This window comes from Ochotona princeps, chromosome 15, assembly GCF_030435755.1.
Source record: "Ochotona princeps isolate mOchPri1 chromosome 15, mOchPri1.hap1, whole genome shotgun sequence".
Lineage (NCBI taxonomy): Eukaryota > Metazoa > Chordata > Mammalia > Lagomorpha > Ochotonidae > Ochotona > Ochotona princeps.
The window spans coordinates 11,619,729-11,644,912 of record NC_080846.1 but is presented as its reverse complement, the minus strand read 5'-3'; the positions used below and the strand labels follow the sequence as shown (position 1 = coordinate 11,644,912).

General features: G+C 47.3%; 1 protein-coding gene across 1 annotated transcript in view; it reads right to left on the bottom strand.

Annotated features, from left to right (window-relative positions):
• Window positions 1–14,374: 14,374 nt before the first annotated feature.
• Window positions 14,375–25,184, bottom strand: part of NUAK1 (NUAK family kinase 1) — a 60,420-nt gene continuing 49,610 nt past the window's right edge. The window contains exons 5-7 of the mRNA XM_004589582.2: window positions 21,456–21,575; window positions 19,568–19,700; window positions 14,375–15,977 (exon numbers count right to left, since the gene is read on the bottom strand). Of these exons, the coding sequence (XP_004589639.2) occupies window positions 14,821–15,977; window positions 19,568–19,700; window positions 21,456–21,575 (1,410 nt within the window). The 3' untranslated portion in view covers window positions 14,375–14,820. The remainder of the gene's footprint in view (window positions 15,978–19,567; window positions 19,701–21,455; window positions 21,576–25,184) is intronic.

Sequence of the window (25,184 nt, the reverse complement as noted above, 5' to 3'; positions counted from 1 at the left end):
CGGGCCCAAGTCCATGACTTTTCTCCTAGTTTCCATTCCCTCAACAGAATCAGCATTTGCCTCCAAGGACATCGAGATGTGACTTCAGAGAAAAATGAGTGTGGGGGTAGCCTACAAAGCCCCATTGCTGCTGGAGTGACATCCAGACCAAAGGCATCTGCCGAAATGGTTCAGCAACATTTCAGAGTCGATCCCTGCTACCTGTTGGGTGAGAGCTTCTTTCTCATGCCTGTCTCAGCCCCCAAGGGACCAGTGTTATTCTCCATCCTTATTTTCAGAAACCACTAAATGCTGAATAACTTTTTGCTCCAAAGCATTAATGGCTATCAAAGTTGGAGCCAACACTAACAAAGTGTGATGCTTCCCTGGAGTGTTGGGATTTGTGTTAATGGGGCAAGGAAATCCCTAACTGGGCTCCTCACAACCCAGAAGCTTCCCCTTTGTCCAGGAAGCCATACCTTTGATATCTCCATCTGAACTTGTCTCACATCTTGAAGGTTTGGGATAATGAGCAAAGGGAGGAAGAAGCAAGCAAGACTCTAGTGCTTGAAGCGCAGTAAATGTTCCAGAGACACAAAAAGAACAAACGGAAGAGAAGCCCAGTGCCCAAAACAAAATAGGTATTCCATAAATATTCTCAGATGGATAAATGATTGAATGAATGAATGCATCAACAAATAGAGAGATGACCCATACTGTCTTCGATCATTCCCAAGGGAGAAAATAAATGAAGACGAATGCAGGCTGGGCATCTCTAAGAAGTAGTTAACAATAACAGCAAAATCCATGACTAATCCTTTTTACTGGATTGCCAGCAAGCAGAATCATCACCGCAGGATTCTTACCTGACTTATCCACAGGATGTGATTTAAATATATATGGGGAGCAGGGGAGAGTGATCATGGTGAAGCACAAAGGCTTTGAAGTTTGTCACACCCAAGGCTTAGTTCTGCCACTAACTTTCTGTGCATGTGAAAAGGCCCTCAAATTTTGCTTCTACCTGTGAAAGATGTTCTTTAATATACCCCCTGTCTGTCTCTCTCTCTCTCTTACACACACACACATAGCAGAACAAAATATACTAAATAATTGTTGTAAGACATTAGAAAACAGGCAACACAGGACCAGGTTCCTAGTAGAAGAGAATCAACAAGTCAAACCCAAGAACTGCCCAGCTTAACCTGGGGACAATTTCTGGACAGAATCACCACACAGCCCAAACACAGCAAACCTGATCAAAACCAGAGAAGCCAGGGAAGCCAGACTTGGGAGCACACGCTACTGGAAAGGAGGAAAGTATAAGAAGAGAAAGCTATGGAGACCTTTACAGGGTTCTCTGAGCTATGAGCTAACTATTAAACTGCACATACGTAAGAGGAAATGTCCAGGATACTGTGCAAAGAAAAGTAACAGATAAAAGAAACATTTGGGAGCTGGAAGACAAAGGATTCTCAGAGCTGATCCAGTGCTAGAAATGCTCAAGTTTTTATCAGATGAAAGAGACACTGCTGAATGCCCAGGGAATTTAGCTAACAGTGAAAATTGGAAGCGGGCATGCTAATCTTCTGTGGGTGGCCTTCCTTCAAGCCCTGGTAGCTCCACTTACAATCCAGCTCCTGCTAATGACCTGGGAAAGCAGAGAATGGTCCAAAGCCTTGAGCACCTGCATCCATGTGGGAGACCTGGAAGCAGCTCTTGGCTTTGGACCAGCCTAGCTCTGGCCATTTGCCATCTGGAGAGCAAACCAGGAGTGAATCAGATGGAAGGTTGATCGGTCAACTGGTTTCTCTCTTTTCTCTCTCTTCCCTTCTCTCCAATTTGAATAAGATCAATAATTCTTTTTTAAAAAGTCAAAATTGAATTCAAAACTATGAAATGGAGTTTTGGATAACTGTCTACCAGTGAAAAGTCTAACTCTTTGAAGGTTTTTAAAAGAATCCAACAGTCAATAAATGCACAATATCCAGTATCCAACGAAATTAGTTGATATGAGAAAATAATTCATAAAAGGATAAATAGAAATATCAAATTGTAAAGAGTAATTATTTGTGAAAGTCTTTAAAACATCTTTTTGCTAAAAACATTCAAAACTCAAACATCTTGCAGCAAAATAAACATATCTTTTACCACTTTTCAAAAACATTTTGAAGTAACTTGGTACGTTCTGTTCTTTGGAAGTCCACTTTAAGACTAAAAACTGACTGGGAGTTGGCACCGTAGCACCATTGGTTAAGCTGCCACCAAAAGCACCAGCATCCCATAAGAGTGCCAGCTGGAATCTTAGCTGTTCCACTTCTGATCCAGCTGCCTGCTAACACATTTGGGAAAGACGGCTTGAGTGGTAGGGTCCCTACCACCTATATGGAAGAAGCACCTATATTAATGAAGCTCCTGGCTCCCACCTCCGGCCTGACCCAACACTGGCTTTTGGAACCATGTGGAAAGTGAAGCATCAGATGAAAGATTGGAACAGTAGTAGAATTGCAACCGTCATTTAAAGTAGTATTCCTAGGGGAAATGGCGACACTTTGTAATATCCAAAGCACTCAATTCATGAAGGAAACATGGCTGTCACAGGAACATACGCACCTAATGTGAAGTTTCCAAACACATAAAAAATAATATGACAGAGTGGGGAAAAGATAACTTTTGATAAGATATTTTAATATTTTTTCTTTGTAATTGACAAAATAGCTTCAGGAAGCATATAGAAGACTTTAGCAGGCACCTTGACTTAATTGACTTTAGGATTAATTTATTATTCGCTATGAAGAGCAACAAGGAAAGAGGGAGAGAGAGTTTTCAGTTTTCTGGTTCACTCTTCAATGGCCACATCAGCGAGGGCTGGTGCCAGGCAGTAGCCAGGAGCCAGGCATTCTGTCACAGTCTCCCATGCAGGTAGCAAGGATCCAACCACTTGGGCCATCCTCTGCCACCTTCCCAAGCAGATCAGCCAGAAACTGGATTGGAAGCCCAGCAGCAGGGACTCCAAGCAGCACTCCAAATGGGACACTGGTTTTGCAAGCAGCAGCTGGGCATCTCTAAGAAGTAGTTATCACCCCCACAGTGCCAACCCCCCATCAGTTTTTATTCTTACGATGCCTGAGACACCACATTTTTTCCCAAAATATTTTTACTAGAACAATGGCATAAATACCGAAATAATGTGTTGTTAACTGTACATGAAACATTCACCAAGTTAGGCCAGAAACTTGGCAATGAAGTTAAAAGTATTAAAAGCAAAGTATATTCTCTGACTACAGAGGACTTAACACAGAAATCAATAACAGGGCCCAGCGGCGTGGCCTAGCGGCTGAAGTCCTCGCCTTGAACGCCCCGGGATCACATATGGGTGCCGGTTCTAATCCCGGCAGCCCCACTTCCCATCCAGCTCCCTGCTTGTGGCCTGGGAAAGCAGTCGAGGACGGCCCAGAGCTTTGGGACCCTGCACCCGCGTGGGAGACCCGGAAGAGGTTCCTGGTCCCGGCATCAGATTGGCACGTACCGGCCCACTGTGGCTCACTTGGGGAGTGAAACATCGGATGGGAGATCTTCCTCTCTGTCTCTCCTCCTCTCTGTATATCCGGCTTTCCAATAATAATAAAATCTTTAAAAAAAAAAAAAAAGAAATCAATAACAAATATCTAGAGGGTAAAAAACACACAAATATTTTGAAATTAGAATACACAATTCTAAATAGAAAAAACGAAAAATTCAAAACAAAATCAGAAAATATTTTGAACAAATGAAAACTAAAACACAACATATCAAAATTAGTGACATGCATTTTTCAGAGTTATTACATAAACATGGGTGGTTTTTAATGCTTTGTTTGAAAAGAAAAATAAAAATGACCTAAGTTTCCAAAAGGCTGAAGAAAATTATGCTCAAAGTAAGCGGAAGTAAGAAATTAATCAAGTACATATATTTGTAAAATATGACTAAAAATCTTTAAAAACTGATGAATCCAAAACAATACTGTTTGAGGGGAGGTGGGGAATCAAAAGACTCATTAAAATTTGGGGAAGATCTACACCTTGATTATGATCCCCCACTGAAGCTCAAATTGAAATTTAATTGTGGCTGTGATGAAATTGAAAGGTGAAGGCCAGGCATGATGGCTCAGTTGGTTAATCCTCCACCTCCAAGCACTAGGATCCCATATAAGCACAAGTTCATGTTCTGGCTGTTCCGCTTCCCATCTAGTTCCCTGCTTGTGGCCTGAGGAAGCAGTAGAGGATGGCCCAAAGCCTCGGGACCCTGCACTTGCATGGGAGGCCTGGAAATAGTTCCTGGCTCTGACTTCACATCATGTCCGCTACAGTCATTGCAGCCACTTGGGGAGTGAACCAACAGATGGAAGATCTTGGGCTCTTTTTCTCTTGGTAAATCTGCCTTTCCAATAAAAATAATTTAAAAAGAAAGAAATTGGAAGGTGAAAAGATTGCCCAGAGGAATTAGTGGAGTTCCCTTGGAACTGGATTAGTTATCACAAGAACAGGTTGTTATAAAGCATTTCCTGCCTGTATTTTGCCTATTTAACTTGTTCTTTAAAAAAAGAAATGTATGTATTTTCATTTTATTTGAAAGTCAAATAGAGAAATTTTCCCTCTAGTTGTTTATTCCCCCCATGCCTTCAACCTATTCTGGGCCCGACTGAAGCCAGGAGCCCAGAGCTGCCGTTTACATCCGTGCAGCACCTGGGGGACCACAAGAACAGCAGGATGTGGGAGGTGGCTCATGCTAGCTCCCAGATCCAATTTTTGAATCCCCAGGAATGTTTCTAGCTGATTGCTATCACATTAATCTCTTGAAATTGCCCATGGTAGAAGTATTTACACTACAGAAACTAACAACAACAAAAAAAATCACCACCCATCAGTGAATCCCATTATGCCTCACCCCACCATCTCACTGCTGACCCCACAGAGCCAGTTATCCAACACTTCTCAGCCTACTGCTTGCTGGTCATAAATTTCAATCTTCGAATAAAAGCTTGATGAGAACACAGATAAAATGAAAACAGCTTAGGTTGAAGTAAAAATTGTATTTTTTTCATTAAATCTTTTTGTGAGGTTTATTTGAAAGGCAGAGTCAGAAAAAGAGGGAGAAAGAGAAATGGAGAGAGAGAATCTTTCATCCACCGATTCCCTCGCCAACATGACCTCAATGGTCAGGGCTGATATGCTAAACTCCACCTGGATCTTCTACATGGTGGTAGGCGCCCAAGCACTTGTGTCATATTCTGTTGCTTTCCCAGGCACATTAGTAGGGAGCTGAATTGGAAGCAGAGTGTCTTGGACTCGAACCAGTCCTCCAGTATGGGATGCCTACATTACAAGGAGGGGATTATACTTCCTGCTACCCCATACACTGGCCTCATGGACAGGTCTTCTAAATCCTACCAGCTGCCCTTGGCCTGGGTGGTGACCCTTGAAGATGAGCTCAAGAGTATAGTTTGAAAATCTCTATACCTATGCCCCCTCTTCCCTTGTGGAAGAGGAACATGGAGTCTAGCCAAGATAGACACAACTGACTTCAGATCACAATCACCAGAACCAAGCATGGCTGACTCCCGGGCAGCCACGGGCATCTACAGCGGACGGGCAGCTCTCAGCTGTTTCATGTTGACAGGATGAATCCCAAACCCTTGTTCAGTGTTGGCTTAGGCAACAAGGTTGGCCAGCACAGGTGAAGGCTATAGGCTCATCCAGGGTCCACACTAAGGAGAGGACAAAGAGGTCATATTCAAGGACTGAGAGTGGGGCTAGGCACAAAGACAAAGCGAAAGCTCAAAAACAGGCAGGGCAGGAGCCATGGCACAGCAAGTTAGGCCACTGCTTGGGATACCTTCCTGCCCTCGTTAGAGTGCCAGTTCAACTCCCGACAACCCAGAGCTTCTGATTCAATTTCTTGCTAACACACCTGCGAAGCAGCACATGCTAACCCAAGTACCCGAGTTCTAGCCATCACATGGGAGATCCAGGTGGGATTCCAGAAAGCCAGCTTCGGCCTGGCCCGGCCCTGGCTGTTGTGGTCATCCGGAGAGTAAATCAGCCAATGGAAAAGATCTGTCTCCTTTTTTATTATTCTGACTCTCAAATAAAGAAAAATGAATACTTTTTTCATAAAGATAGAGAGCAAACGAACCGAGATGGTTCCTCAGGTGAGGTTGAAGAAGCAATAATTAGGCCCACAACCTTGTCTGCAAGCAACATGGATGGCATGGGATGTGGCTGCAGAATCACTAGGAACTCAGCCAGGATGGAAGGTTCAAGGACAGGAAACCTTGGGTAAAAGACTCAAAGCACTATGTCCAGCAACTTCACCGCAACCTTGAAGGAGAGCTTACCTCCCTGAGCCGTTCCTTTCCCTTGGAATCTTCTTCTCAGCAGAGTGCTCTCACTAGCCTCAGCTTAACCTCACAGGTAACGCAACCTCAGTACACTGGATCCCACAAGCACCTCCACATGGAATGATTTTTTTCTCTAAAAGCACAAGCATCTCTTGCCTTGACTTTATCACTGTGCTACCCAGCTATATCCACTTGGAAAAGCCAGCCTCAGCAGGGCCCACTTCCAACAGCATGTGAACTCCCCAGGGATGGAACCCACAACCATGGCCACTTTGGAGCTAACCTACGGGACTGGCTTAGAGGCCTGCATCTGGCTGCTCATTTTGCACACATGGCTTTTGTCTGAGCTCCAAAGCCCTGATGGCTGAAGCTTCTGGAATGCCCTAGACCCTGCTGAATCAGATGTTTTCAGCTTTAGGATTCAAAAACTCCATTTGCAGTTTCTCAGGCTAGGTCTATTGGGAGAGGAGGTTCTTTTCTCCAGCTGCCCTCAACATGACCAGTCCCCACCTTCAGTATTACCTGTCAAGGAAGCGTCCCCATAGAAGTTCAGTCTGGCGCTGACGCCTGGGCTGTTGCCCTGGGCTGAGCATGGAAGCCTGCCGATGCCTCGTTTTCAGTGTGGTGGAAGTGGGTGTCCCATGGCCCAGCCTGTCATCCTGTGTCTCCACTTGGCTCCAAGCAGGTTGTCTAGAAGTAGAACGTCTCCAGAGGCACCATGGCTTAGGCAGGACTCTTGGGAAGCGCACAGACACATCCGTAAGCAGGAGCTAACTGCTGAGGTCTGAGTTCCTCAGGTGCTTATCATCCTAACTCCTCCAGCCTACCCCACCAATAGAGTGAAGAAGCCTGATTCATTCTATGAGCTCCACCTGTAGAGACGGAGCCTTCAGTGCTTCACACCAATAGGATAATAGTGGGGGAGGGGACGATGGTTCTCCCCGTCCTGTTCACTTGGAGAACTTATTGACTCAGGCTAGTGTCTTCTGAAGTTCTCCTTTCAGCTCCTGCAGGAAGACGCGATCTACACAGAAATGGTGACAGGCTGGAGGGCCAATGGGTGGCATGGTGGGTTAAGCTGTTGTCACCATATCAGAGCGCTGATTCGAGACCCAGCTGCTTCACTTTGGAACAAACTTTCTGCTAATTCACCTGGGAAGGCAACAGATGATGGCTAAATACCTGGGTCTCTGCTACCCATGGGGGATACCTGGAGTCCTCTGACCCTGGCATTGGTCTGGTCCAGCCCTGCCCATTGTAGCCACTTGGGCAGTGATCTAATGCATGGAAGATCTCTGTGTCTGTGTATAACATTCTATTTTTAAAATGAATTTTGTCAGGGAGTGGGAATGGGGGGCAGACATCTCAGACTCTATGGAATTGCACCATAAAACAAAAAATTTAAAATAAAAATTAGAAAAGAGAAAAAAATACTGAATTTTGGGGCCTGGCAGCTTGGCCTAGCGGCTAAAGCCCTCGCCCTGAACGCGTCAGGATCCCATATGGGTGCCGGTTCTAATCCCGGCAGCTCCACTTCCCATCCAGCTCCCTGCTTGTGGCCTGGGAAAGCAGTCAAGGATGGCCCAAAGCCTTGGGACCCTGCACCCTCGTGGGAGACCCAGATGAGTTCCTGGCTCCTGGCTTCGGATTGGCTCAGCTCCAGCTGTTGCGCTCACTTGGGGATGAATCATCGGACAGAAGATCTTTCTCTCTGTCTCTCCTCCTCTCTGTATATCTCTTTCCAATTAAAAAAATAAAATAGAAATATATCTTCAAGGAAAAAAAAGATACAATGGATATTCCTGGCCAGGTAGAAATGGACAGTACAAACCTTCAGTAGGAAGAAAGTAATTGTTCCAATTTAAAACAAAAGTGACTTCCAATTTCTTGTGTCATCTTCTACTGGAACCAGTTGTGCTAGTATGGAGCAAGCCCAGTCTCTCTCTCTCTCTCTCTCTCTCACACACACACACACACACACGCACACACATGCTTAGTCTGTTCTTTCTGGACTTCAAAGAGCATCACTGCTCTTGCATTGCCATGACCCAAGCTTTTCACAAGCCCTTCGGTTAAAAATACCCTCTCCATAAATTTCATTCGCAGTGGATTTCTGCAGTGGAAACATATCCACATTGAAGCTGCCCATCACAGCATGCATCTCGCCTGGGGACCACCTGTTGAAGGAACCAGGTGTTTGCAATTATGATCACAGTCAGTCCACGTGAGAACACGGTCACACATGTTTAACACAACATCACACTCCCTGGACTAGCTTATGACAATGGATCAGAAATTAGCCCTATGAAGCTCTGTTTGGAAGACCCCAGGCCTTTGCAGGAACGTTCCCTTTTCCTCTGCCTAGTTCTTCATCATCTGATCTCCACCCAGAGGTCACCTCTTCAGACACCTCCCTTGACGACCCTTTCCACAGGAGGTACCCCCTCCTTTCCTTCTCGGCCTCCTCATCTTCTCCATCTCCTCCATAGCACTTACTACTATATTCAGTTGAGGGAAGTTTTATTTCATTTCTTCCCTGTGGTCCCATTGTTCTCAACAGATATAAGTCATTATGAACCCCATCTTACCTTTGGAAGTTCAGGTCTTTGAGCCACTAAAGCTCCTGTGGTGTTTAAGCCAATGTTTACTAAATTTTGTGCTATGAAAGCTGATTTTATAGTTAAAATATTCCCCCCAGATGTATCTCTTCTTCATAACAGTACAGTAATACTGATGTCTTCACTAACATCATCAGCAACAATGAAAAGCTTTCTATGCACCTGGTTCTGCTAGACACCTCATTTTTCCCAATAGCCTTGTCAGTTAGGAGTCATTTAATGGCATTTTGTAGATGAGGAAATGGAGACCCCAAGGTTTAGCCAAGTCAAGTTACTTCTGTCTGCTTTGCAGTCCTTCCTTTGCAGCACTGGGTGATCCTAAAGGAGCTATTGTCATTCACATACACCACAGGGAGGGCCCAGGAACCAGGCTGGCCAATCACAGCGCATTTCCCTCTGGACGGGGCAAAGGAGACAAAATGACCCAAGCAAAGCTAATCACAACCCTTCCTTGTCACATACATGCCAAGCCATCTTCTAGTGTGTGATTCTAGGGTCACTGTTTCCAGAAGCTAGCTTAGGACCATGCAAAGCTTGCCTAAGAATAAAGTCCACATCCAGTGCAAATGTGTGCAAAGGAGCCCCACATCCTGTCTTGAACCCCAACATCCAATGTGGCATTTCTTCCTTGGAACTCTCAACTTCCTGAAGCAGTAAATTCATCGCATCACCTGACATGAACCTCACATATAAGAGCACTTCAAAAAAGGTCATGGATAATGGAATTCAAAATTTAGTGCAAAAAAAAAACAAAGAATAAAGCATGGTTTTGGGTTTTTCCTCATATGCAGTTTCCATAACTTCTCTGGACACCCCTCACAGAAACTCCATAAATGTTCATTGAACTTCTGTCCTTAAAATGAACACTGCCCATTAACTCCAGCAACAGTTGACGACACGCAGAACTATGTTTTACCAGAGCATTTCACTTGAAAGCAAACTTCTTCCTAGTCCCTTACTCCCTAAGTGACTGCCCATTTGCTAATGGTGCAGCGACTGCAGGGGAAGATTCAGAGCCTAGGGCCCAGGCAAACTGCTTTTTAATGCCGCATTGTAAGTCATTGGACATTGCTCTGGAAAGAGAGGATTACTGTTTGCCCTTCACAAAGAGCTTTATATTCAAAAGGTAACTTAATAATAAAAATTCCCCCTTTTCTTCTTTACAGTCATATTAGAGATGGGTCAGATCACAACATACCTATTAGATGAGAAAAACAACACTCACAGAGGTATAGCAATGTTGACTCAGGAGCAGTCATGAAGTCCAAACTGGATTGGAACTCTTTCCACCTCATCCCAGTTCGATCAGCATCATCACATTCTCATCTGGCAGCCCACAACTACAAGCATTCATTCCCCAAGTCGCTGGTGACCTGACCCACACCTGCTCAATGTAGTCAATTAAATGCCAGCAGATTAGGCTGCTAAGCAGGTACAGAATGCCAAGTTAAATTCAAATGTCACATAATTTCATTTTCAGTATAAGCATGACTCAAATATTGCTTGGGATGTACTCAGACTAAAATATCACCCATTGTTTATCTGTAGCTGAGATTTAACGGAACATGCTGTAATTCTATTTGCTAAATGTGAGGATGCTACACCAGGTATTCTTCCAGTAGATCAACACTGCAAGTGGTATTTTCTTTGGAAAGTGAACTTTGTCCTGAATGGATTCCATAAACTACTACTGGGTGCACAACATGACTGTCTAGCATAGGGTTTAATGTCACACACTATTACAGCCAGGACCAGGCACACCTCAACCTCACCCTAGTACCCGGCATCCTTTCCAAGAGCTTTCTCTATATAAGAAACAACGGCCAAATGGGGCTCAAATGTCATTACAGCATAGGGGGAGCAGGGACTTGCCCAGTAGAAAACAGTGACCCATTGATCTTAACTCTGACCCATCAGATGGAATTTGTCTACCCTTGGGATAGGAGAGCCCCTAAGAAGTAGACAGAGGAAGTTGGAAGAGTGGGGAAAGAGCATGGTTGAATGTTGGTCTTTGATGACATCTCTTTAGTTTGAAGGAATCTGAATAAGAATCTGTACACATGGAAGCTCTGGGGCAAGTCAAGCTGGGACATACAATCAGGGAGGATAAAAGAAGGCTGGGACACCACGAGGAGCAAATGAAGGGGTACATGATTCTATGGTTCTTTTTTTAAAAAGATTTATTTATTTTTATTGAAAAGTCAGATATACAGAGGAGGAGAGACAAACAGGAAGATTTTTCCATCCCCAAGTGGCCGCAACGGCCGGAGCTGCACCAATCCAAAGCCAGAAGCCAGGAGCCTCGTTTGGGTCTCCCACACAGGTGCTGGGTCCCACTGCTTTGGGCTGTCCTCGACTGCTTTCCCAGGCCACAGCAGCGAGCTAGATGGGAAACAGGGCCTCTGGGAATAGAACCAGCAGTCATATGGGATCCTGGCATCCATAAGGCAAGGATTTTAGCTATTAGGCTACTGCACTGGGCCCAGTTCTATGGTTCTATGGTCCCCCACATCTCCACATCTTGGCTCCAGCTGCACTGTTGAAACCCAAATAAATTCCCCTTTCCTCTGATGGCTTATTTGGGTGGGCAGCAGTTAATTCTACCCACCCTGGCACCTACTGGACTAAGATCAACAACAGAAGAAAGAAGCAAGGTCCCAGTTCAGTTGAATTCATCAGAATTTTATTTAATTTAATAGTAAAAACAGAAACAAAAAATGAAAAAAATCAGTTACCAATGAAAACACAAACACTTTGAGTGGCTATCCAGTTTTGTTTTGTTTGTTTTCCCTGTAGGCTATTCTGGGCTCAAACCAATCCAATGAATGAAAACCAATTTTGACTGGAACCATAAAGCATGTTGCACCAATTAAATTACACCAATATATTATTATAATACCTTTGAAATGCCTTTCAGACCAATAAATAAAAAAGACAAATTCAAATAAAAAAGTCAACTTTTTATTACCAAAAAAATAGAAATTAAATAAAAGTCACAATATGGATTTAAAAAAATGTGCAGTCAAGTTTCTCTCTCTGTTTTTTTTAATCTTCTAGGAATGATACCATGCCAGTAAATCCCTACAGAACATTTTCCAGTTTGGCAACAAGCAGTCAGTTGATCACTCACATTTGTACTCAAGACAGCAGGCTTGCACAGAACTCGCCTGAAGTGACCCCTGAGAAGTGCTCCCTGCTGGGGCTGCAGAGGCAGCACCTGGGGACAGGGCTGGACCTTCAGACGGAACATAGCACTTTCCTTTCGCCTAAGGTCTTGGAGCACTTCCTGAAAACTGATCATGCCTTGACATTTACCTGCAAAAAGAAAGAATTCTACCCCTTTGGCAGATGTGTAAACTAAGATGCTGAGAAGCCCCCCTGGAGACAAAGAAAGGACCGGAAGTACTGACAACCAACCTCCTGCAGTGCCCCCCCAGGCCATAGACTGGTCCCTCATTGGTAATCCCATGCAAGTGAATCAGGCATAACTTCTTCAGCTGCTAGGGATGGGAGGGTTACTGAGAAAGCGGGGAGCTATTTTCCAGGACTTCCCACATCATGTATAGAACCAGAGGATGCCGACAGGATGTCAGAAGTGGACAAGGTCAGAGAGGCCAGCAGCGAAGCCGCCCCTCTCAAAGGAAACCATACACCCTCAAACGCCACCAGCAACTTAACAGCTGATGCAACAGCAAACAGCTCAGAGTCTGCCTCTAGATGGAGGGGGTTCCTGACCACATCCACTGTCCGTCAGAAGGGAACAAGCTGGAGTTTCAGGGAGGGAGAAGGACGGAGAAGGAGTCTCCCTAATAAAAGTCCTTTATACTTAAAAAACTAGACTGTTGGAAACTATGGAGAAGATTCAATCACTTGGTGGCAGGGAAAAAAATAGCAACCGACAGGCAGGTGTGATGCCTGTATCACAGGGGCAGCTACCAGCCAGGCTGGTGCGCAAGCAGCCAGCAAGGTGGCAGGAGGGCAAGGTGCCTCGAAGTTGTGGGTTGCCCTCCAGGCGCTCTCACACCCCGAACCATTAATTTGTCAGCTAGAGACTTTTTTTTCCCTTTTTAACCTCCACTGGGATTCAGAAAGCCAGTGGGGTTGAAGGGTAAGATGGTGAGCAGCCCCCTGTGACGCATCACTCCACCTGATGGAAATGTACAGCGGACAAGGGGAGGGGGCAGAGGCACCCCCACCCTAGTGGATGCTGTTAGTGCTATCAGTAAATGATCTTCCATCTCCCTGTGAGTTACTGTTGTTCAGTGTTCCCAATGACAGCCCCAGACCAGTCCCAAGTGGCTACCTCAAGCCAGCCATCCGATTCAAGGATTTCTATTGGCCTTGGCCAGTAGAACCTGAAGTCATCCCCAAAAGACCATTATTAGCTCCTGGCGATATCCCATGATGGGGGTGGCACCTTTTCACCTGTAACCTGGATGTTTGGGAACTACATATCTAGCTCTAAAAATAGTATTTTTAAGAGTTCTGTCCTACTTCCTCCCTGCGTCTTCTAAAACAGTTTGGACGATAGCTAAAGAGACGCTTCCTCTCTCTTACATGCCTCCTCCCAACCTGCTCCATTCTTTTTCACATCTTACCCATTACACGAATGGAACTTTCTTTTTCCCCAAAGTCCAGGAGTTCACAGTGAAGTTCAAAACCATGACATTCAACCCTGGTCTATGGGGGGGTAAAGCACCTTGTGCCCATCTTTCCTCATCCAAACTTCCCACCTATACACTAACTCCTAAAAGCCAACTCCTCTCTGAAGGGTCTACACTCGGGGGACAGGGCAATCCAGGACTCCCAGGCACCACAACCGAGCTGGGGAATCGCTTGGCATCATCCGATTCAAAGCGTCCGCAGGTGCGAGCCCGAAGAGCAGCACTCCAGTTAACAGAGAGAAAGCAGAGTGGCATGTGGCCCCTTGCTGATGTACGTCAAATCCCACTCACGTTCATATGCTCTATCCTACATGATCACTTTGGCCTCTGATGCCACCAACTTTCTTCTCCGTCCCCATGTCGGAGGTTCCAGGTCAGAAGAAGGGCTAGAAAAAGGTGGCAGACAGCGAGGAGCTGAAAAATCACCAGGGTCTGATTCTATGCCCTTAGCAGAGTTCAACACATTCTCTCTCTGACCAGGGCCCTGCCTTCCACTCAAGGTAGAAGAGCTAATGTAACAAAGACCACACCAGTGGTGTGAAAAAAAACCTAATGTAGACCCCACAGGATGCCTTGAGCTAATTCCCAGGACTTGGCCAAATCTAGGATGACAACTAAGTGACACGAAAGCCACTGCCTCCCTTCCCGTTCCCACAGCAGCCATTACTAGTCAACCACAGCATTCTCCAATAGGCCTGGACGACTCAAACCAGCTCACCCAACAGACACCACCAACTGATCATCAATTCAAGCTCAGGTTGCTGAAATCCACTTGCCACAGTCAGACCAAGCCTGATGATGCCAGGAGGAAACGAGCACAGCAAGCTCTTTGGCTGTACCCCAAGCAGGTAGCTCTCATTTTTCTGGTCCCACCTCCAGAAGTTTGTATATGACTTCTAGGGAAAGACCCTCCTCCATTCTCATCCTCTGTTTCTCCCTCCCCTCACATGCTGGCTAACACCACTACCTTCCCTAGGCAGCCAGTCCTCCAGCAGGTGCCACAGAGCAAATGCTAGCTGGGACCCAAATTCTGACAGGCGGGCGGCAGAGCTGGCAGGCAGCAGCTTCTCCCTTTGAGGTGCTCAGGCTGCAAACGAGGCTGGGATGCGATGGTGCTGATGCTCTCAGTCTATCGTCACAGCCAGCGGACAGTCCCACTGCCCGACGCCCGCATCCCCCAGGGCTAGTTGAGCTTGCTGCATATCTCCAGGGCCTTCTTGTACACCTGAGTAACGTCGTCCATGTCTGTGAGGAGAGAGAAGCTGCTATCCGCCAGCCGATTTCGGTAGCGCTTCAGGTACTGGGGGCGGGGCCGGTTGTGGAGCCCCTCGAAGTCCTGGATCTGGAGGAAGTTCTCGGCTGAGACACAGCTGCGGATGCGCTGGCGAGCAGGCCGGTTCTCCTGCAGGTCCTGCAGGTCCAGAGAGTCGCTAGAGAGGATGCTGTCGTCGCTGATGACGCTGGAGGGGCGGCTATAGCTCCGTGACAGCCCCTCAGCGGGGATGCCGGGCTCTGCCAGGGATTCCAGTGTGGGCATTTCGGGGCTGCCGAGTGCCTGGTCCAGAGTGCTCTCCGAGTACTTGCTGCTGTGTTTCAAGATGCCCTTCCTCCGGCAGGAGAGGCTGTGGGAGGAGGGACCCCGAGCTGGGTCTGGGGGTGTCGGGGACGGGAGGCCGCTGCCCGGGGTATCATTACTGTCCAGCAACTCGGAGGACTCGCTTCTCTCTGGTGACGAGTAGTAACCCGATTCCCTCTGCTGCGTCTTTTTCAAGATGCCTTTCTTGGGCATCGTGGCCGACTGCTTGGGGCTGAGTTTGCCCGGCACATCTGCCTCTGGGGAGGCCTGGAGGGCCACTCCAGTCCGACACAAGTCCTGCTCCATCTTGAAGGCAGCAGGCATGGCGGGTCCAACAACACCTTCAATGAAGCCTGTGCTGTGAGAACGATGCTCGCTGTTGCTTCGCTTCTTCAGGATCCCCTTAGGCCTCTTGGGACTCAGCTTGGACGGGCTTTCGGGGGCTGAGTCCTGGCCAGACTGGGCAAAGTCATTCTCTTTCTTGGACTTCTTCAGCGACCGCTGCCGCTCCAGCACGACTTCTGAGGCCCCAGGTTTGGCCACGCCCTTCATTTTGGCTTCAGTCTCAGCCTGCAGCCCGGTGGAGCGGTGGTGCCAGTCAATGATCCGTGCCAGCAGTGGGGACTCAGAGTCATGAAGGGCATCGCAGTCACATACACTGCTCTTGTAGCCCCAGTTTACCCACCAGTGGTTGGCGATGTCCTCAATGGTGGCGCGGCGGTCGGGATTCACCATCAGCATCCAGCGGATCAGTCCTCGAGCATCTGCAGGGAAAGAGGCACACGGGGAGTCAGGCAGTGCAGGGGAGCTCGTGGCTCTGCGACACGGATGACCCTCCGGGAGCGGCTACACAGACACATTCGCCTTAGCAAGCCAACGCCTAATCAAGACTCAGAAGCTCGGGCCAGCAAGCCATCACATCCTGGCATGTTCTGCTACACGAGCAGAGACACTGGAAGTGCTGAACTGTCCAGTCAGACCTGATCGGGTCATCAGAAAGAACCGTGAGCAGGTGAGCGCCATTCCCTTGGTGAGCACCATTTTATGGAAAGGGAAGACAGGTGTGGATCACCTCAGCCTGCTTTATTCCTCAACAGGCTGGCTTGCGCACACATGTAGTATCTGTGGTCAACAGGAAACTGCAGAGGACAGAGCAGGGCTCAGGGACACTTACCTGACACCCATGGGCAACTCAAACAACCTTTACCCTCACATCTCTGCCAGGTTCTGAGATCCTCATAGAGTGAGCTCACCCCCTTTCCTTGTCTGACATAGCCACGTTCCACCAAGGTGATCTATGATATTTGCTACCCATTCACAGCCTGTCCAAAAAATCCTAATTGCAAACTCCTGTTGATGGGGAATTAGGAGAAAAGCCCCCAAACAGATGTGGTGAAAGTCATGGGAACCACAGAGCTGATGATCTTTTAAGATCAAACTGTGTTGGGGTTAGAGCTGTGGTATACAGCAAGTTAAGCCACAGCCTGCTATGCCAACATCCCTTAGAGGTGCTAGTTCAAATCCTAGCTGTTCCATGTCTGATCCAGCTCCTTGTTCAAGCGCCTGGAAAAGCAGTGGAAGATGCCCAACTGCTCAAGACTCTGCCACCCACGTGGGAGATCTGAATGGAGTTGTAGGTTCCTGGCTTCAGTCTGGCCCAGTCTTGGTTGTTAAGATTATTTGCTGAGTGACCAGCAGATAGAAGATCTCTCTCTCCCTCCCTTTGTAAGTCTGCCTTTCAAATAAATTAATAAGTATTTTTTAAAATTCAAACTGTATTTCCCCAGTTGGGGTTGAGTTATCTCCTGGGAAGGATCACTTTTCTCTAATCATTCACACAGGCTGATACAAAACTTACAGAAGCCTAAATATGGGATCTGGGTTAACTGTACCCCTGAAAACCATAAGAACAAACACACATTCACCTCCTACAACATGCCAGGAACTGTGTTGGGGCAAGTTAGCTGGTGAAGCAAATAAGCCCACCACAGAGCTCAGCCCAAGCTTTCTCAAAAACAACAGGTTCACTTACTGAAAACACATGTAGAGAGGGATGTGTTTATCTTTAAATGTACGCACACAACAGTTGATCCTCATTACCTGTGACTTCTCATTTACAAATTGGCCTACTTGCTAAAACACTCCTGGGAGGCTCGTGTCAGCATGAGTTCAGCATTCAGACCAGATGACTATGTTTTAGATCTGGGCACCTGGTTTGGCATCCAACTCCTGAGTTTATCTTCCTGTCAGTGCAGCCTGGGCAGGTGCTGCTACCCACACGGGAGACCAAGGCTGAGTTTCAGGCCTCCATTTTTCCCTTTGGTTGCAGATACTTGGGGCATAAGCCAACACATAGGAAGTCAGTCTCTCTCTCTCTCTCTCCCTTTTCTCATGCTCTAAGTACAGATGCATACAAGCCTATCTGCACACATGTCAAAGAAATAAATACATAAAATCTTTTAGGGAACTCTTTCAAGTGCTGGCTGGCATTGCGGCACTTGAGGCTAAACCTCTGACTGTCATTTTATATGGGTGCCACTTCAACTCTTGGATACTCCATTTTAAAGAAAAAAATAGAAATTAATTTATTTCTATTGGAAAGGCAGATTTACAGAGAGGAGAGACAGAGAGAAAATCATCCGTTTTTCTCTGGTTCACTACCCAAATGACTACACAGGCAGCGCTTGATCCAGTCCTAAGCCAGGAGCCAGGTGCTTCTTCTGGGTCTCCCACATGGGTGCAGGGTCTCAAGGCCTTGGGCCATTATTCACTGCTTTCCCAGGCAATAAGCTGGAAGCTGGATCAGAAGTGGAGCAACCAGGACATAAACCAGTGTCCATATGGGATCCTGGTGCTTGCAGGTGGAAATTAATCAGTTGAGCTACTGTGCTGGTTCCATGCCCTGTTTCTGAACCAGCTCCTTGCTAATGCATTTAGGAAAGCACTTGGAAGACAACCATTTGGGACTCTGCAGCCATGCAGGAGACCCGGATGGAGTCCCACACTCCTTGCATAGGCATAACCTAGCCTGTGCCACCATGGTCATTTAGGAAGTGAAAAAGTAGACAGAACATCTCTTGCTCTCTCTCTCTCTCTCTCTCTTTCTTCTGCTACTCTGCCTTTCAAATAAATAACTCCTTTCAAAATATGGTTTTGTGTTCAGTGAGTCAGTGTTGGCAGCATCTTTTCAAACTAGAGTGCGTAATGAAAACCAATTGCATGCATGCACACAGACTGCCCATGTGGCATGGACGTGTGTGGAGTGCCTGTGTCAACTACCTTCAAAAGGTGGCCACTGACACACGCGTCCTGAGCATGGGCAGCAGGCATGGGACAGTGTCTACCTTCCAGGCACAGACACGGGGAAGGCCCCCAGCTGAGCACCAGAGCACTAAGCTGCCCCAGAAACTGCCCAGCACCCCCAATGGAAAAAGAGATCACAGGAGGCCCCCTAGACAGCACTGAGGTGTCCCACAGCTACCACCCAAACACACCTCACATGAGGCCAGAAGAGCCTGTCCTAGCCCAGAGAACAGACAGGCCTGCTCTTGGGTTGGTTCCACAGCAAGACAGTGGATGAGACCATGAGCCATATAGGGGGCAGGGACCCAGGACATAGCGGTGAAAATGACCAAGCAGTCACTACCCTCTTGGTTCATCCAGTTGGAAGGAGAGCCACTTTTATGTCTATGCTGGCTGGAAGGGACTTCATGTCACACCTTTTTCAAAGTGCCAGGGTACAAGAGGGAAACTGAATCCAAAGAGGTTAACTGACTTGTCCAAGTTCACACAGCAAGCAAACAAGGGCCCCTTGCCTGCCTTCTAGGACATCGGCCCTGTCAATTTCACTGGGGAAGTTGTGGGTAAACAACCTAACAAGCCTAACCAGCCAGCTTTGTCAAGAATGGCTTTTCTGGGGCCCGGTGGCGTGGTCTAGCGGCTAAAGTTCTCACTTTTAACATGCCGGGATCCCATATGGGTGTCGGTTCTAATCCCGGCAGCTCCACTTCCCATCCAGCTCCCTGCTTGTGGCCTGGGAAAACAGTTGAGGACGGCCCAAAGCCTTGGCACCCTGCATCCGTGTGGGAGATCTGGAGGAAGTTCCTGGCTCCTAGCTCCGGATCGGCACAGCACCGGCCGTTGCGCTCGCTTGGGGAGTGAATCATCGGACAGAAGATCTTCCTCTCTGTCTCTCTTCCTCTCTGTATATCTGACTTTGTAATAGAAATAAATAAATCTTAAAAAAAAAAAAAAGAATGGCTTTTCTGGAAAGAAGAAGAGAAAGCAGGAGACTCCTTGAGGAAATAACCCGACCACACCCTCCCTGAACCTGCAGCCCCGCCAGGGCACACACCTGAGGGCTGCGTGGGCTCCCGGTATTCGCCACTGCTGATCTGCCGGATGAGATTCTTGTGATCAAAACCGTCGAATGGCATAGTTCCATACACGAGAGTGTAGAGCAACACGCCCAGTGCCCAGCTGTCCACCTGCAGCAGAGAGGCAGGGTGTACAGGGAGGGGATGCAGTTTCCCGGGAACCACAGCCTGGGAACAGCCACCTCCCTTGGCCCCAGTCTGCTGAACTTAACACCTGGGAGAAAGACTCCCATCCCAGCCTGATGACTGCATAGCAAGCCTTCCCATTTTGACCAAAGGCAAAACCAACTGAACACCCCTCCCAAACCCATGATCCTCTTTGAGCCTTTGCGAAACAGGTATAGTCAGGCACATTTGCAGCCCCGTTTGGCAGAAGACAACACTGAGGTACAAGGACATCAAATGGTTTCTCCAGAGACCCCTGTCCCAAGTGACGGCTGGGATGCAGGACTCTTTGTTCCTAATCTGGGACTCAGAGCCTTCCTGTATCTCCTCAGGAATTTCCTGTATCAGGAATTTCCAAACTCAAACCCCATAGGAGCCAGGCAAACAACAAACATGGACACTGCAAGCGAGAGGCAGCCGGACCACATGGAGAGCTGAGGACAAACCACAAGCGTGCAGGCAACCTTGGTTTGTAGGAACGCAGTCCCGAGCAGGACCAGGGCCTTTGGTTTTGGAAAAGGAGTAAGAAACAATGCTCTGTGTGTGTGTGTGAACTCTTCCCCCAATTATTAAATGATGCTCCCCGCCTTTTTTTTTAGCAAGACTAACATGGCCAAATAAAGCATGTTTGCTGGCCAGATCACAGGCTGTCAGCTGGTAGCCTCGGAAACAGATCCAAAAAGATGAAAGCAGCACTTGCTTATCCACGATGACTGTGCGGCCTATGAATGTGTGTTTCTACGAATGGGCAACTGAGCCCCAGGCTCCTCCCTCACAATCTTGCTTTTCAAAGACTTTTCTCTTCCTGGTGATTGGTACAGTCTCCTGGCCCCAAACACACTCAAATGGATAAATATTTGGGAGACAACATTTCAGCATATGAAGCAGCTGCTATTTAAAGGGCATGGAGTGGATGAATCGCTCACTCCCTCTCGCTCTGTAAACAGACTTTTTTCTCCTGAAGAGAGTAGTCATTTGCAACTCACCCACTTCCAAATTAAAATGTTCATGAACTCATATCTCCCCTAAAACTTCAGGAATGTACAGAAATACATTTCTCAGGAATTAGAAGGTGCAATTAAAATATTTCTGGGAGGTGGAGACTATTTCCTCAGCAAAATAACACATGTCGTCAAGTACATATGAGACAGTCACTGCAGAGTTGGGGGTTCTCTCTTTCCTTACTTGTCCCCTCTTCAGTAATACAAGAGAAGACGGAGTGTCCAAAGTCTGTGGCCAGTGTGAAATACAATATTCATACCATGAAACATTATGTTGTCATTAAAAATCATGTTTGCATGTCACAATTCTAAGTTCATAACAGCAGGATCTGCATATGGAGGTGAGACATGCACACGCGCATGAGTTTGAGGAGCTTGATCTCAATGAGTCCTGAAACGGAGAGCTCACACTGCCCAAAGCCTCAAAGAAAGCTCACAGGTATGTGAGGTGCTTACCCTCTGGTAGAGGATTGTGGGAACTCATCTTTCTCCTTTCAGCTTTCCTGGATTTTCAGAATTTTCTTCCAGGTGTTTAATGATGGCTTTTTAATCACACAGGACATTTTGTTTGGCTTGCTTTTTGCGTGTTTGAGTTTTTTAGAATTTCCCTGATCCATCTCTTGCCCTTTCCACCTGGTCTTCTCCATCTTCCCCCTCCAATGCATCCTCTCCCTCCACACACAGCAGGAGACCTACTCACCTCTGGTCCTCGGTAAGGCCTCCCATTGACAATTTCAGGAGATGCGTAGAGTGGGCTCCCACAAAACGTCTGCAGGAACTTGTCCTTCTGGTACAGGTTGGAAAGCCCAAAGTCTGCAATCTACAGAGCGAAGCAAGATGCAGAGAGCTATGTCAGCCAACAGATCGTGTGGGCGCTGGATCAATTCACAGCAGACGCAGTGGGTCAGCGGCCCCTGGCTGGGTCTGCTGGCTGCATGGCCACTTTCTCATTAGTCCTGTGTCTTTGCTAAAGATGGTTCAACACAACAGGGCCACTGATTGCCACCCACAGTTCTTAGCACCCATCCAGAGTTTGGCCACCTCTGCTTTCCGTAATGGCACTCATGTTCTTCTTTGATTTCCTAAAGCATGTTCATCGTTCGCCTTTGACTGCCACTTGCACATGTATATATAAGAACATGTACGCAGATGAAGGGTCTCTGAAAAGTCCACTTTTCCCGTAAATCATAGCACATATGATACATGCGTGTCTTCCCTCCCAGACTCCAAGGTAACAGACAAGCGCCACATCCACCCCTCAAGTCTGCACCACTCGCTGCTGAGCACTGTCCCTATCCACACAGGGACACTTGTCACCAGGAGAAACATGAAGTTTTAAAAGCTCCAGATCATTCACAGACAATGCAAATCCATCATCACAAACGTGAATGCCACTTAGTGAGCAACTTCCAATTGTCAGGCCTGGCCCCAGACTGCATCTCCATAACAACACGAGCACAACTCATGCTCCTGAGCTGCAGGCCTAGGGATGGCTAAAATGATATATTTAATGAGATAGATATTCTGCCACAACTTTTGTTGAAACTTCCTTGGATGGACGAGGAAACTGAGGCTGGGGATGCCTCCAAGGAGATCTACCTAGAAAGAGGTGCAAGAGGGATAGTATTGTGATGTAGTGGGTAAAGGCCCCTCCTGCAATGTCAGCACCCCATGGAGACACCAACTTTCATCTCGGCCGCCCCACTTCCTATCCAGCTCCCTGCTAAAAAGTCTGGGGAAAGCAGTAAGGGTGGTCCAAATGCTTGGGTCCTGTCCCCTATGTAGAAGACCCAGAGGAAGCTCCTGGCTACTGGCTTCAACCTGGCCCAACCCTGACCATTATGGACATCTGGGGGGTGTACCAGCAAATGGAAGATCTCTCTCTGCAGCCTGACTTGGAAATAAATGTTAAGAACATAGCTTTAAACACACACACACAAAACAAGAAGCAATGTAAACCCCTGTATCTGGCGAGCATCACACTACCAGGCCACGTTGCCCCTGAGTCATGTGCCAACATTACTGCAGCCTGAGCCAGCCTTGCACATTTCTGCTATTCCCCAAGCTGATTTCCATGTGAGGCTTTTAAATAGTCTGGGCTAGTCACATGCCCAGAGAACAGCCCAGCCCACACACCAGGGTGGCTCTGTTTAGAATGCAGTCCCTACCATAAGCCTATTTTATGAAAGTCGTCCCTGAATGAATGGAATGTCATTGAAAGCAGCTGGCGTACAACTGCCCTCAGTAAACACATTCTAGGGGCTCATGTGGCACTTCATTACCCTGAATTCCACATTCTTATCAAGGCCCCTGACTTGCTGGCAGCAAGTGGGCTGGAAGCTTTATGAAGTGTGCCCTGTCGATCAGAGGGCGGAACGGAAGGGCCTCAGCCTGCAGTGTACGAGGCCCTGGCTTTGCCAGGATAGAGGTAGTGGGAACACATGCTCCCAGGCCCTCCCTGTGAAACTGTCATTGCCACTGACACAAGAAGAGACTGAGATCAGCCCTCGTTCTTGTCCACTTCCCTGCGTTGCTCAGGACCCCTCACAGGCCGGATAAACACAAATGGATAACTGAACAAGCAAATGAATCGATTAGTACATGAATGAATGAATGCAGCGTTCTCACATGTATAAAAGCAAACCCCGGGTGGCTCTACTTAAGCCTCAGAGGTTTCTGTCACATCTGGGCCCTAGCCATTGAAAGCTTCTTTTTCTTCTCCATACCAGCCGCATTTTCATTGTCATCAGGGGCAGCAGGCCACTCCCCTCCTGCCCTGTCCTCTGGGTGCTGGGAGCTCACCCGATTCCCAGCCCTCTTGGCCAGGGCCAGCTGGCCCTGGAGGCTGGCTTTCTTCTCGAGGCCAAGCCAAGCATTGGTACAGGAACCTTCTATGGGAATCATCCACATTCCATTCTCCCAAACAGTGGGATGTGAATCTGGCCCGTTTTTATTAATTGCAAATTAATGCTCTGCCGGGTGCTATTTCAGCGGACAAGCTTCCGCAGAGTTTGGAATGCAACCCCAAGAAGCACGCTGCTCTCATTCTTTCTGCCGCCTGACTGTGTGAGTATTTTTAGAAGCCACACCCTCTCACAGTGGCCAGATAAATCATTTTCTAAATGCCAGATGTGTTGCTTGGAAATCAACATCAGGCAAGGAAAGGGAGAGGAGAAAGCTACACGGTTCATGGCACAACAGCAGTGACACACGACAAGTTCAAACCAGTAGCATTACTTACAGGGTTCCCCAGGGCAAAGTCTTCCGCTCTTGAAGCACAGAAGATGGACTCGGATGTAGCAAAGTACCAGAGGGGGTACCAAGGGAGGACCCGGCAGCTTATGACCAGTGAGTGGAAACACATCTACATCCAGGGTCCCTGGGGCCCAGAGACAGATGGCTGGGGCACTCTTGCGCTCAGAGGGCAGCTTGCAGCCATGTGTTTGGCTGCCTTTGTCAGCAAGTGCCCTTGCTAAATATGTCTCTGCAAAATGCTGAGTCAGGAAGAGCCGAGCATATACAGGCAGAAGGTAAAGCCATGCCAGTTGAGACGTTGTTTTTTTAAAAGCCTTTAGATTGGGTGTGAGATGATGAGCAGAAAATTGGTTTGGAAGTCTAGCAGTTCTAATCCTGGCTGGTCATGTTTTCACTCTACAATCAAACACGTGTTAAGCACCTACTGTGCACAAGGAAAACCAAGACACAGCATATGCTCTGGGATCTTGGGCATGTCATTTAAGACTTTCTAGGTTATAATTAAAAAGCAGGACTGGGAAACAACCCTTTGGGTTCTTTCAAGCTCTGGGATTCTCCAACCTTAGCAGGAATCCATGAACAAGGAGAGAGAAAAAATTATGAATTTTCTTGAAATATATTTTAGTGATTTGAAAAGCAGAGTGACAAAGAGACAAAGATTTTCCACTCACTGATTCATTTTCCAAATGGCTAAAACAGCCAGGGCTGAGCCAGGCTAAAGCCAAGAGCCAGCAGTACCATCTGGGTCTGGCATGTGGGTCACATGGGCCCAAACACTTTGGTTGTCTCCTGCTATTTTTCCAGGGCACATTAGCAGGGAACTGGATAGGGAGCAGAGCAGATGGTACTCAAACCAGCACTCCAATATGGAATGCTACCATTACACGTATAGGCTTACTCCACTGTACCACAATATGAGCCTCCTATAATACAATGAGATTTGGTTTATGATTATTGTAGTGTGTGTGTGTGTGTGTGTGTGTGACCTCCAGGATAGAAATTCTCCAGGAAAAGAAGAAGAGAAAGATCTAAGATCTAACCAATACCTTAATTTTAGAATGTTCTAGTCACATGGTATCCCCCTATCCAATGCACAGGAATCCTAAGGAGAACTTGGCCCCGAGAGCTACTAGGCACAGGCTCCAAATGGGCCATTCTTCTGGGCTCTTGCCCT